At 41.5% G+C, this 14,525-nt stretch overlaps 1 protein-coding gene and 1 pseudogene across 1 annotated transcript in view; one reads left to right on the forward strand and one right to left on the reverse strand.

Moving 5' to 3' along the window:
• The window catches only part of LOC116882619 (cytochrome b-245 heavy chain), a 33,244-nt gene extending 25,032 nt beyond the window's left edge, over positions 1–8,212 (forward strand). The window contains exons 9-13 of the mRNA XM_032883141.1: positions 572–825; positions 1,972–2,134; positions 3,296–3,442; positions 5,880–6,004; positions 7,238–8,212. Coding sequence (XP_032739032.1) covers positions 572–825; positions 1,972–2,134; positions 3,296–3,442; positions 5,880–6,004; positions 7,238–7,364 — 816 coding nt within the window. The 3' untranslated portion in view covers positions 7,365–8,212. The remainder of the gene's footprint in view (positions 1–571; positions 826–1,971; positions 2,135–3,295; positions 3,443–5,879; positions 6,005–7,237) is intronic.
• Positions 8,213–13,142: 4,930 nt separating this feature from the next.
• On the reverse strand, positions 13,143–13,728 carry LOC116882663 (annotated as a pseudogene).
• Between the last annotated feature and the right edge of the window lie 797 nt (positions 13,729–14,525).

The raw sequence follows: 14,525 nt of genomic DNA on the forward strand, positions 1-14,525 counted from the left end.
AGGTGAGATGCATGCATTCAAGGAAATGCCTCTTTGGGCTTGCAGAGGGGATGTGTGGGGGCATCTTAGCTCAACCTTTTGTCCATATGGACACTGAAAAGACAAGTATTTGGGGGAAATTGTAGTTTCCAGAGACATCTTTAAAAAAATATTTATTTATTTATTTATTTGACAGACAGAGATCACAAGGAGGCAGAGAGGCAGGCAGAGAGAGAGGAGGAAGCAGGCTCCCTGCTGAGCAGAGAGCCCGATGTGGGGTTTGATCCCAAGACCCTGGGATCATGACCTGAGCCGAAGGCAGAGGCCCTAACCCACTGAGCCACCCAGGTGCCCCCAGAGACTTTTTTTAAAAGATTTTATTTATTTATTTGACACAGAGAGAGAGAGAGATCACAAGCAGTCAGAGAGGCAGGCAGAGAGAGAGAGAGGAGGAGGAAGCAGGCTCCCTGCTTAGCAGAGAGCCTGATGCGGGTCTTGATCCCAGGACCCTGAGACCATGACCTGAGCCAAAGGCAGAGGCTTAACCCACTGAGCCACCCAGGTGCCCCCCAGAGACATGTTTTGTTTGTAGGTGGTCACTCACCCTTTCAAAACCATCGAGCTACAGATGAAGAAGAAGGGATTCAAGATGGAGGTGGGACAATACATTTTTGTCAAGTGCCCCAAGGTGTCCAGGCTGGAGTGGCACCCTTTCACACTGACCTCCGCCCCTGAGGAAGACTTCTTCAGCATCCATATTCGGATCGTTGGGGACTGGACGGAAGGACTTTTCAATGCTTGTGGCTGTGATAAGCAGGAGTTTCAGGATGCTTGGAAACTACCTAAGTAAGTACAAAGAGCATATTTACAGAAGTGTACAAGTTCATGAAAACTGTCCCCCAATAGCTCCCCTTTTCCCATCTCTCACTACACTGTCTCCTGGGCGTGAGCAAACACACAAGTTCTACAAATAAAGGTAGCTATGTCAGTGTTCCCCATTTTATGTGTGTGGTGCGTTTAAGCATATACTTATAAATCTTGTGTGAAATAGAAAATACTTGAATCAAATATTAGTAATGAGTGTTCCCAAATTCCTTTAAATATATAAGGGTCAAGGCCAAGGTATATTAACTTTTCTAACAAACAAAGTTATAGTGTATCAAAGATATTCTTTTTTTTTAAAGATAGAGGGAACACATCTCATCAGGATATGTTTGTTTTATTTATTTTTAAAATTTTTATTTTTAGTTATTTGATAGAGAGAGTACACAAGCAGGCAGAGTAGCAGGCAGAGTGAGAGGGAGAAGCAGGCTCCCCGCTGAGCAAGGAGCCCGACATGGGGCTTGATCCTAGGAACCTGAGATGATGATCTGAGCTGAAGGCAGTTGCTTAACCAACTGATCCCCATCAAGGATATTCTTAAAATTTAATTGACCCATCAAGGTGCCCCATCAAGGATATTCTTAAAATTTAATTGACCTATGTTATTTGAGGGTAAATGCCATATATTATCCACTTTGCCCCCTTCTTCCCATGTGCCTGAGATGGTGCCGGGCACTTAGTAGATGCTCAAGAAAATCTTGTTGCTTGACTCAATGAATAGACAAATGAAAAGTAAAGATATTAAATTCACAAGATGCTATGACAGAAAATTTGCACTTTACTTCAGCGTTCAATGTAAGCAGGAATTTCAACTGTGGGATGCCCTGGCAAGAGGTACAGGTGTGTGTGTATGTGTGTGTGGGGGGGTGGTAGGTGAAAGGGTGGAGAGATTAAAAAAAATGCCCCTGAGAGTTACCAAATGTTTTCAGTTAGCTAAAACTTCCTCTTCTTACTTCGAACCACAATGTTGACACCAAGTTGAAAGCCATTTCATAGAAGAGTGTGCCCTGTTGATACATTGTCCCAGTTTGGTGTGACATAAGCTGTGCCTCATCCTACTCTGCAGTGCGAGGTGACCCTCTAACCATCTCCTCACACGCTTCCCTGCAGGATAGCTGTGGACGGGCCCTTCGGCACAGCCAGTGAAGATGTGTTCAGTTATGAGGTGGTGATGTTAGTGGGAGCAGGGATTGGGGTCACACCCTTTGCATCCATTCTCAAGTCTGTCTGGTACAAATACTGCAACAACGCCACAAATCTGAGACTCAAAAAGGTGAGTCCCTTCGTTTTTTTCGAAGGGCTGGGGGCAATCCTCCCACTCGGCCCAGCAAAGTGGGAGAGAGCCTTCTGGGCAGAGGCTGGCTGGAGACCAAAGGAAGTGAAGACAAGTTCCGGGTGGTTCCAGAGAGACAGACTTCTCATAAAAGGGCTGTTTGATAAGTCAAATGTGCTTATAAATAAGCAGGTCTATTATTGCAAGTAGTATACAGCACTTGGAGAGCATTAGAAGAAACTGGGAAGAAAGGTAGTGGGGACGGAAAGTGTTAGCAACCCTAATGCAGTAGCCACCCTTTTTGTGGATTCTGGTCCAATATTTTCTCACATGTTTACATACTCTTGGAAAGTTGTAAATATTGAGTATGTATACTTTTTCGAAAAAAAAACATAGTGTTTTTTCAGTGTTGTCACAGGCTTTATAATGATTCTTTTTAATGATTCCTTTATGTTCCATCGAGAGGGTACAGAATCATTTTTCTATCATCCTGTATTAGATATTGAGATTGATTCTTTTTTCGGTTCCCCAATACCTTTTTTTTTTTCTTTTTTGCAAGGGGAGGGCAGGAAACACGCCCTTTCATGAAACTTGTACTTACTTTCTTATGGGTATCTCCTCAGAGTAAATTCCCAGGGCATTTTTTGGTCACATGTAAATTTGGTTTCATTGCCCAGTAAAGGACATCTTGAATAAAACGTGAGTCATTCGAATCACTTTAGAGATAACCTCGAATAGGGACATTGAGCATACGGTGACTTTTTGTTCTCCCCTTTCTCTCTTTGTTACATGGAGAAGGTATGGGGAGAGCAGCCCCCCACCCCCAGGAACTCAGGAATGTCTGGCATTAGCGGGCAGTGAAGCTAGCCTAGAGCCCCTTGGGCTTTCTGAGAGGCGGGACAGAAGAAGCCAGGGATTTGAGGTGGCCAAGAGCAGACCCAGAGGGACAGCACTGAGCTGATGTTGTTTTCCTAAGCCATGCATTTCTGAGACCAAGGTATTTACTGCCCCATGGGGTGAAGGCCTGTGCAGGTTCATGTGAGTTAGCTTGTGAGATGTCCAGAGCTTTCTGAAAACCTATGTTTCTAGGGAAACAGGGAAAGGTTGCAGGGTTGGGTGGGGTAGAAACCCGTCTGTCCATTCTGATGAGGCCTTTTGCAGATATACTTCTACTGGCTGTGCCGGGACACACACGCCTTTGAGTGGTTTGCGGACTTGCTGCAGCTTCTAGAGACCCAGATGCAGGAGAGGAACAACGCCGGCTTCCTCAGCTATAACATCTATCTCACGGGCTGGGATGAGTCTCAGGTGAGGGCGAAAGCTGAGATCTCGCGTCCTTCCCACAGTTCCTCGGGGCAGACCGACTTCCCTTCGGTTACTGGAGTGTTCCGTATTCCGTTCTTACCAAGAACAGTTGGAGGAGTTGGGAGATCCAGCCTGTCCACTCTCACTCAGTGTCCACACATGTTCAGACTCTTGAGATTAGATTCAAAGCTGGAATCTGTGGAAGAGATCAAAGCTAGGGAGCCCAAAGGGAATAAGAGCCGTGACTTTGACCTTCTTAGAGTCATGCTTCTTCCAAGGGTCTCGAACCACCTGGACAAGACGATCCACAGGGTAATGGGAAGAAAATATTAGCTGTCTTTCTCCCTCTCTTTATGCCTATCTCTACCTCTATCTTTATATCTGTACACACATACATATTCCTTTAATTTTATGTTCATGTCTATTTTACAATACACACAATACATTTAGTAAATAGTAATAATAAGTGCTCATAGTTATTTAAGCATATCCCGTGTGTTAGGTATTTTTATTAGTGATTACATAGATTGTCAAATTCAGTCCTTACAACAGCCTTATGAAGTAGCTAGTATTATTCTCCATACTTTACTGACAAGGAAAGCAAAGCCCAGAACAGGTTAAGTCATTTGTCCAAGGGCACCCAACTAGTAAGAGACAGAGGCAGAATGTTCCAAAGTCTGCACTCTTAGAAACTCCTACTAGTTCATGATTATCATTTATCAATAAATCAGAATATATTTAATGAAGATGATATATGTGTGCATATGTATATAGCATATATGTCTGTGTATGTGTGTAATATAACATATAATGCATAAAACATAACACATTATATATGTATGTGTGTGTGTGTGTGTGTGTAGCTCCCATGTTAATAATGAAAACATTCTACAATTTATAAGACAGCTCACCCACAACAAAGAATTATCTGGTCTCAAATATCGAAAGTGCTGAAATTGAAAAACTCTGAAACAAGTTAATGATTCCTAGGGGGTAAAATCTTTTTTTTTTTTTGAAGATTTTATTTATTTATTTGAGATAGAGAGCACAAGCCAAAGGGAGAGGCAGAAGGAGAAGCAGACTCCCTGCCAAGCAGGGAGCCTGATGCTGGACTCTATCCCAGGACCCTGGGATCATGACCTGAGCCAAAGGCAGACGCTTAATTGACTGAGCTACCCAGGTGCCCCTAAAATCTTTCTAAATAAGCAAACATCAATGACTTGGCCTGGAAGCAGCAGAAGCAGCATGAGCTCACCCTGCATAAGGAGCTAAGACAAGAGTTTCTGTCTGTCCCTGGCTGGTGTCAGGGAGAAAGGTGGCCATAGCCACACATTGCCTCCTCCCTCCTGGGCAACTTTCACGAGTACCTTGGATTGTGAAAACTGACCCTTCATTTGGGTTTTGGCATATTGTTTATCATCGATCCTCCAAGTCTTAGAAGAGTCTTGTTGCAATTGTAGATCTGGGAACGCATGACCGCGAACATTGTTGCTCCAGAAAAAAGGATTTCAAATGCCATTTCTGCAATTTAAAAACAAAACAAAACAGCAAATATTTGATAAAAAAATGAAACCCAGGGGAAAAATCTATAATTTATAAATTACTTTGCAGTTTTATTATTTAAAATACCGGACACAGTTTTTTAGATGAGAAATTTATTTGCATTGCAAGATAACTATTTTGCTTTACAAAATTAGTCCCTATAGGATTATTAAACCACAGTGGTCACCCTTCTTAACCTCCTCCATCCCCATCAACCATCCCCTGTCCGGTGAATTTAAAATCTGATTCAAGTTTTAAATAAATGTAATTAACCACTTTTATGAAAAATATCTGTTGTTCAAACTGAGACCCTGTAGAATGGTAGCAGAAAACAACAGGTGACTATGTACACACACACACACACACACGCACACACACACTAGCATTAGGCTTGATTTGTTGTCTCATTATGTTGCCAAGATATGAGTGCATTTTAGTCTGTGGTTGTTTTAGTCCTTAGCAATTCTCCTAAAGGAGTGGGAGTCTATTAGGGTCAAGAGAGAAAGTCACATGTAGAACAGGGAGAAAAACAGTCAGAATTTAAATCCTACCCACACCTTCAATGCTCGATGCCAAGTGCTTCCAACCTCGTCTTCCTATATCCATCCTATCCCACCTCCCTCCTTCGCTCTCACTGAGATATTTGTACCTCTCCTGTGGCACTCGTGATACCATGTTCTGCAAAAAGGATTATTCATGCTCACACTTCAAGGTCTGCCCTTCTAGACTGTAATTTCCCTGAGGAGACCCAGTTTGTTCATCTTTGTGTACCTTCTAGCCCTCAAATATATATATGGTTAGAATGGGTAGTGAGAACTTGGCTTGTGAGATACGTAAATATAGCTGTGTTTTCCTTACAGCCTGTCTCTTTTTTGTGAATTCATGTCCTTTCCTACAGGCCGATCACTTTGCTGTGCACCATGACGAGGAGAAAGATGTGATCACAGGCCTGAAACAAAAGACCTTGTATGGACGACCCAACTGGGATAATGAATTCAAGACAATCGCGAGTCAACACCCAAAGTAAGGAGTTGGGTGATCTAGCCCATTTGCTCTCACCGAAAGAGGGAGCTCCCAAACACAGCTAGACTTGTATATTCTGAAAACTAAAATACCTAGATTACTGTATTCACACCCAATAAAAGTTTCCAGATAAATATGACTTTACAAGGGAGGCTTTAGAGCACACCAAAATTACCTGGATTATAATTATAATAAGTAATTATAATAATTATCAAATTTACCTGGATTATAATTATAATAAGTAATTATAATAATTATCAAATTTACCTGGATTATAATTATAATAAGTAATTATAATAATTACTTATTATAAACAAAGATGCTCGGGGGGGGGGGGCTCATGTCTGCCTTTCTGAACCCTCCCAAGTGAGGCCATAACTTAGCTCTTTTCTTTTGGCTCCTAAATCTCACTGGTGTATCTACTTCTTTTCATTCAATATGATTTAGACTTTTATCATTAAGGAGATATGGTGCCCACTTTCAGTTTTAGTTTTGGGGTCTAAAATCATAAGTTGCCAGACATCCTAAAGTCCTTTCTGCCTTCATTAAAGCTGTACCCATTCTGGAAGTTTGAGGAGATCCTCTATCTTGCTAGAACACATGATAAACTCAAGAAATCACCACAAATATACCCTTCACACCTTTGCTTTTTATCTTTTAATGAGTCTAAGAACCATTTGGGGATCTTTTCACAAGGCAGATGCTGACTAAGTGGGTCTGGGGTGGGACATGAGATTTTACATTCTTTTTAAAAAGATTTTATTTATTTGACACACAAAGTGGTCGGGGGAGAGAGAGTGAGAGAGCATGAGCAGGGGGAAGGACAGAGGGAGAGGGAGAAGCAGACTCCCCGCCTAGTGGGGCTCGATCCCAGGACCCTGAGATCATGACCTGAGCCAAAGGCAGATGCTTAACCGACTGAGCCACCCAGGCACCCTGAGAATCTACATTCTTAAAAAGCTGACTAGGAAGCTACTGGTCTGGGACCACACCTTGAGGAACTAGGCTTTAGAGTCTAAAACAGAGAAGGATAAAGCCGCACCCAGCTGTTGGCAGAGTTGTTATGGAGCCCCGAAGGGAACCAGTCCCCAAACATCACTTCACCACCATTTTTTTCTGCGGCAGACGTCCCCACTAGAGCCTAAAATCAAGAGGAAATGCCCTCACGTGCTTTGTAGTCTGTCTCATCCAAAAGCCTGACACTGTTTTATTTTTCCTTTCTTTCCCCTGAAGTACCAGAATAGGAGTTTTCCTCTGCGGACCTGAAGCCTTAGCTGAAACCCTCAGTAAACAGTGCATCTCCAACTCTGAGTCTGGCCCCCGGGGAGTGCATTTCATTTTCAACAAGGAAAACTTCTAACTGCTGTCTTCTCGTGAGATCAGTGTGGGTTATGCCACCAAGTACCTAACCCAATAATGCTAGCTGATCATGTAAGTCCCGCCCCCATCCTTAAAAAAAGAGAGAAAATGAAGCTATAAGGGGAAGGTTTTCCCTGAAAGGAATGTTAAAGATCGTTTGATAGTGATAATTCGCATTCGTATGGGGCTTTATGGTTTTCAGAGCACTTTTACAAACTTGATTTCATGTTTCACTCACAATAATGCCAGAGAAAGGTAGGGCAAGGGTTCCTGGACTCAGTATTTAGGATTAAAAAAAAATAGGGACTCAAAATGGGGAAGTAACTTCCCAAAGATTCTGAAGCGTGGACCACATCTAGTCCATACAGCCCCAGGTTTGGGGGTCTTTCTGTGATACCAGGCCGCCTAGAGATAGGCTCATGTACTCCCCAAAAGAAGCAACAATCCAGGGAGTGGCCATTCATTTTCCGTCTTGTGTTATCTTTGTAATCATTGTCGTCATAGTGAATGAAATCTTCCAAATATTTAGGAGATAATATATGCCAAGAAGGATTGAACACTTAAGAGTGACAGGATGGCCATCAGAGCATTTACAAGGATGTTTGGCAGAGTGGATACTCAGTGAAAGTTTACTGAATGAATGAATGAATGAAAAGACATTTAGAACCATATAAGGCCCAAGTCGAAATAATTTAAAGTCTTAAACTAAGAATTGTGCCAAAGATTTATCCGGTATGCCCAGCTACTTTAAAATAGCACCTACCCCTTGTTTTATTTAAATACACACACAAAATGGCTCTTACTTGTGTGAATACTGGTTTATTTTTACATCATCTTCATCATCATCATCATCATCATCATCATCATCATCATCAAATTTATGTCCTAGAAGCCAAAATCCCCAGCTTACTGTGTGTTGAATTCACACCCAGTAGAATGTTCTAGATATGCATGAGTTCAAGAGAGAGTCTCTAAATCACTGTTAGTGTGGCCAGGAATAGGTTTTTTTGTTTTTTGTTTTTCTTGGAACTGCTCTTATTTCTGGAAACTAAAAATAGCTTTACTTGCCCCACCCTGTGGAGCCACAGATATTTAGAACTACTTAACCTTGGTAATGAGGAAGAAAGAAGAAAGCTGGGGGATGGGCACAAGACTGGGTTAGGAGAAAAGGGGAGGACGGGGAAAGAGAACAGGAGGAAGGCGATTGAAAGCGAAAAAGACAAAAGGGACAGGGAGGGGTGGGGGGGGTCTCACACTAGTCACATTCCACCCCAGATTCCATAGTAATCAACATAAAATGAGCATGTGGTATTGAACCTGAGGTTCTGGCTGCAAATTTTGATGCTGGGTGGGCATATTCAGACGACCAGGATACAGTAGTAAGAACTTGCTTGCTCCTTTGGGCAAACTCCCAGGATGTGCAGCTCACCGAAGGTCCATCCTGAGAAGTCAGGCTTGCCGTGGACATGTTGCCTCCCCAAAACGTCCCAGCAAAGCTTTTACTCAGAGAAACTTAGGCCTGGCCTGTTCACACTGCAGCCAGGTATCAGTTCATTCATTCAGCAAATTTTCATTGTGTTATTACTCTGACACAGGCTCTGGTCCTCACAGACTCAGTTCTTTCCACTAGAGTGAGATCAAGACGGGGAACCACAGTTCTAGGCGTCTGAGAACCTTGGCCCTCTCTACCCTCCGTGGTCCATTTGGGCTCTGAAAGTGTGTCTCCAGGGTTGTTTGTTTGTTTGTTTGTTTTTTAAACTGGATATCAACAGAGTTACCGGAACAGAAAGCACTGTCCTGTGTTACCCTGCTTGTCATCCATCTTTCTCCCAAGCCGCCGGCTGCCAGCTGCCCATAGATCTCTTCTGGTTTCTAGTACTTAGCATTTAGTAACATGTACTGAGAGCATGATTAAGCACTGTTTTATCTCAGCACTATGAAGGCTTTTCTTAGTTCCCCTGCCTTTGCAATATTGCATTTATGAAATTTGAATACTTGTAGCTGTTGTATTTGGATAGTGGGGGGGGGCCGGGGAGATGATTCCTAGGAAGATTTAATAAAGTTGTGCTCGACTGTTAAAATGAATGAGCTCTCTTGGTGTCTGTGTTATTGATCTTCTTAGTATTAAAAGGGTGGATTCACACAGCAGAGACGGGCTCTGCCCCAGTGGGGCTGAGATTCTCTGTGTTTTTGCATGTGATGGGCCAAACGTGTCACTGTTTAGGGGCTGGGAAGGGAAAACTAAGTACCGAGTCTGGTGCTCATGGCCTGGTGACCCTCACGGCACTGGGAGGAGACAAGAGTGTCACCTCATGTTGTGGACAGAATCTCAGAGGCAAAGAAGATCTTGTATGAGACCTCTTTCTTTCACTTCCACTCGTTTTGTAGGCTCTAACTTTGCAGTTAGGTGTCAGCAGATCAGACTGTGAATATACCCGTATGCTCACGGTTCGGTCTTGGCCGTTGTTCTGAATGAATCATCAGTTAGGATCTGCCTGGTGTGGGAAATGGGTAGACGTGTGGGCATGTGTTCTTCTGGGGGGTTGGCAAGAGCTGCCAGTGGAGCAGAGGCCAGCACCCGAAACAAATGTCTGTAACACAGTTAGCTAACATTTAGCAAAACATCCTCGTCTAAGCCAAACAAATGATAGGCACAAGCCATCTCACAACTACTGTGGAACTGTGTCAACATTAATGCACACCTTTCTGGTAAAAAAAAAAAAAAAGTCCACGTTCTTTCTACCACACGAGCAGATTCACCAAAGTGTGAGTAACCTAGGATATTTTCAAAGCTATTGTGCTAGGTACAGGTTATGCACTCTCACCGGGTAACAGCAGTGGTATAATCCTCCGGTTTATGCCGGAGGATTGGTGCCTGTCCCTCTGCCTCTCCCCCTGCTTGTGCTCTCTCTGTCTGTCTCTCTCAAATGAACGAATAAAATCTGTAAAAAAGAAATCTTGTCTCTTAGTTTAGAAACGCTAGCTAACCCAATCCATGCTTATTTTTACTTTTATTTATTTATATTTATTTGTAATGTTTCTTCAGCTTTAATGAGATATAATTGACCAATAAAATTGTAAGATATTTAAAGCATTACAACGTGATTATTCACCAAATGATGTTTTTCCAAAGAACAACTTTTACCTATATAACCACAAGGCAATGAACAAATCCAAGAAATTTAACACTGATACAGAACTATCATTTACTCTGTCATCTATGTACAGGTGACTTTGTATCCTCATTGCGTTGCATTAGGGGGTAAGTACTCTCAGTTTGTCCTGTTTTTGGTGGTATTAAGTTTCATCACCAGATTTCTCTGTTATGTATGTAAAGGTTTCATTTTACTTTTGTAGCTAGTAAATCACATTTGGGGAATACTCCGTGGCCATATGAATCTCATTTTCTCCAACAGCCTTTTACCCAGACATTTTAGCATACACTAATGAAATTTCACTGAATCGATTCTTATAATGTTGGTTACAAAAGAGCTGGATTCTTAAACCTCAGTAATCCATACGATGTACAAAGGGTTGATTTAATACGTTCATATTTTGCAAAATGATTACCACCATATCATTAGCTTAACACCTCTGTCCTGTCACCTAATTACCATTGATGTTTGGGGTGAGAACATTTTAGATTTAGTCTCTTAGCAACATTCAAGTATATAATACGATATGATTAGCCATAATCCCATTCCGTACCTTAGATCCCCAGAACTTGTTCATCTCCTAACTGTAAATCTGTATACTTTGACCAATAGCTCTCAATGTCCTCCACACTCCCGCACCTGGTAGCCACCGCATTACTCTGTTTCCAAGTTCAACTTTGATAGATTCCACATACATGTGAAATCACACAGTATTTGCCTTTCTTTGCTGGACTTAGTTCACTTAGCATTATGCCCTCAAGTTTCATCCAGGTTGCCACAAATGGCAGACTTTCTTTCTTTTTCATGGCTGAGTAATATTCCATTTTATATTTATAAATCATCTTCTTTATCCATCCACCTGTTGCGGGGCACTTAGGCTGTTCCACATCGTGGCTCTTGTGAAATAATACTGCAGGGAACATGGGAGTGCAGGTATCCCTATGAGATACTAATTCCAAGTCTTTTCCATATATACCCAGAAGTGGGGTTACTGGATTGTAAGATAGTTCTCGTTATAGCTTTTAATTTTTCAAGGAACCTACATATTGTTTTTATAGTGGCTGCACCAATTTATATTTCCACCAACATTGCACAAGGGGTCCCTTTTCTCCACATTCTTGCCAACACTTGTTATCTTTTATCTTTTTGATACTAGCCATTCTAACAGGTGTGAGATGGTAGCTCATGCGGTTTTGATTTGCATTTCCCTGATGATGAGTCATGTTGGGTACCTTTTCGTGTACCTGTTGGCCATTTGTATGTCTTCCTTGGAAAGCTGTCTGTGTAATTCCTCTACCTAATTTTTAATTGGATTGCTCGATTTTGCTACTGAGTTCTAAGAGTTCTTCATATGTTTTAGATATTAACCCCTTATCTAATGTATGATTTGCAAACATTTTACCCCATTCAGTAGGTTGCCTTTTCATGCTGTTTGTTGGTTGCTTCACTGTGCAGAAGGTTTTTGGTTTGCAGTCCTAGTCATTAATTTTTGCTTTCATTGTTTGTGGTTTTGGTGTCATATGCAGGAAATCTCTGCCAAGACCAATGTCAAGGAGTTTTCTTCTCATGTTTTCCTGTGGGATTTTTATGGTTTCAGACCTTACGTTTAAGTCTTTAATACATTACAAGTTCATTTTTGTGAGTAGTGTAATACAGAAGAATTTCATTCTTCTCATGTGGTTATCCAGTTTTTCTAGCACCACTTATTGAAGAGACTATCTTTTCCCCTTATTAAGTAGTCTTGGCTCCCTTGCCAAATATTAGTTGAGCACGTATGTGGAGATTAATCTCTGGACTCTCAATTCTGTTCCATTGGTCCATGTGTCTGTTTTTATGCCAGCACCATACTGTTTTGATTACTATAACTTTGTAGTATAGTTTGCCTCAGGCTTTGTTCTTTCTTAGGATTGCTTTGGCCATTCAGGGTCTTTTGTGGCTCCATACAAATTTAAGAATAGTTTATTCTAATCACTTCTCGGCCTTTTGGCTAAGATCACGTGTAAGAATAGTTTATTCTATTTCTATGAAAAATGTCATTTCCATTTTGATAGGGATTGCATTGAATATATAGATGGTTTTGGGTAATATGGACATTTTAATGATATTCTCTTGATGCAGAATAGGAGGTATCTTTCCATTCATTTTTATCTTTTTCATTTTCTTTGAGCCAATTCTTGTAGTTGTCAGTATACAGATATTTTATCACCGTGGTTAAATTTATTCCTAAGTGTTTTATTATTTTTGATGCTATCATGAATGGAATTGTTTATTTCTTTTTTTAGGTGTTTTTTTTAAGGTATAAGAAGTAAAAAGGACCCCAAACTTTATTATACATTAGTAAAGGTAACATATAATGTAGAGATGGCAGATGGTGCCAATTTTATTTGCAGTTATTATAGTTCTCCAACTCATGTTTACAGTTACACCTTTGCCACAGCCTTGGCTAGACCTTGAACTAGTGCAGAATTTAGCTGTGCCAGAGCGCCGATCTTAGCATGCTTAGACGTGGCATACTTGTTCTTGATAGTCATGTGCTTTCTAAGCCCACGATTCACCATGACCATACCATTAGCCAGGTGTTGCCTAACATTTAGAAGAGATTCTTCAGTGTCTGACAGATAATGCTATAGAGTTGGTGTCCATTCACCATTATTGAGAACTTTCAGTGCTGGTCTGACTGCTTGCTCTTCCTCAAGTTGTCTCATATCAGCATAAACATCTTTCACATAATTCACTATGAAGTTTTGGATCAGCTCCATCTTCTGTATCCACATCATTCACTGCAAAGAATTACACCAGAGAATGCCTGACACAGAGATTCTTCTGGAGGGGGCACATCCAGCAGATTCCACTGGGCTTGGAGAGGGAGTACCAACCAAAATCAGCTCAGGTGAAAGTTTTTCTTCTTTAACGGGCTCAGGTTCTGGCTCTGGTTCCGACACAGGCTCGGGTGCCTTTTCCAGAGGTTTAGGTATTTTTTTTTAGGAATAACTTTTCCAGGAACCAAAGTTTTTGCTTCCTCTTTCCGAGGCAAATTGACCTGTGGTTGGTCATTGACTTTGTGACCAATGTTTCCAAGAGCTGTTCTGGGCCTCAGCTCGGGCTTGGAGGCCTCAGCTGTGGCCAGAGGCACGCGATTTGTGCCTGCCATACAATCTTTGCCTTATTTTCAACATTAACTTTTGTGTTCCTGGTGACCCAGAGCGCCATGGCTTCCTCTTCACTAGACAGCAGCTCAGTGGGGAGAGCAGAGCTCAGAAGCCACCAATGAACCGGGGGCCTGAACCCACCGCAGACCAACCGCCATCCCTCCGCAGCATGCTGCACTTTTTTCAGATGTCTTGTTGTTAGTTTATAGAAACACGACCGTTTCCTGGCTGTTGATTTTTGTATCCTGCAAGTGTGCTGAATTTGTTGGCTAGTTCTAGCAGTGTTTTGGTGGAGTCTTGACAATTGTCTCATGCATGACTGTATCATCTACAAACAAAGACAACTTCACTTTTCCCTTTACTATTTGGATGTCTTTTATTTACTTTTCTTGCCTGATTGCTCTGGCTAGGACTTCCAGTAATATGTTGAATAGAAGTGAAGAGAGTAGGCATCCTTGCTGAGGTGTCTTCATTTTATACCCAATTTGTGAACATTTTTATCATGAAAGGATTTTTTATTTTGTCAAATGCTTTTTCTACATCTATTGAGATGGTCATATGATTTTTATTTTTCTATTAATGTGGTAGATTACACTTAGTGATTCGTGTATGTAGAATAATCTTTGAATCTCAGAGACAAATCCCACTTGATCAGGGTGTATGATCCTTTTAAAGTGCTGTTGAATTTGGTTTGTTAGTATTTTGTTGAGAATTTTTGCATCTGTGTTCATTAGAGTTAGGTTATAATTTTATTTTTCTTGTGATGTCTTTATCTGGCCTTGGTATCAGGGTAAGGCTGACTTTGTAAAATGAATTTGGGAGTGTTCCCTTCTCCCCAGTTTTTTGGAAGAGTTTGGG

Source organism: Lontra canadensis, unplaced genomic scaffold (assembly GCF_010015895.1).
Source record: "Lontra canadensis isolate GAN:19392208 unplaced genomic scaffold, GSC_riverotter_1.0 scaffold86, whole genome shotgun sequence".
NCBI classification, from domain to species: domain Eukaryota; kingdom Metazoa; phylum Chordata; class Mammalia; order Carnivora; family Mustelidae; genus Lontra; species Lontra canadensis.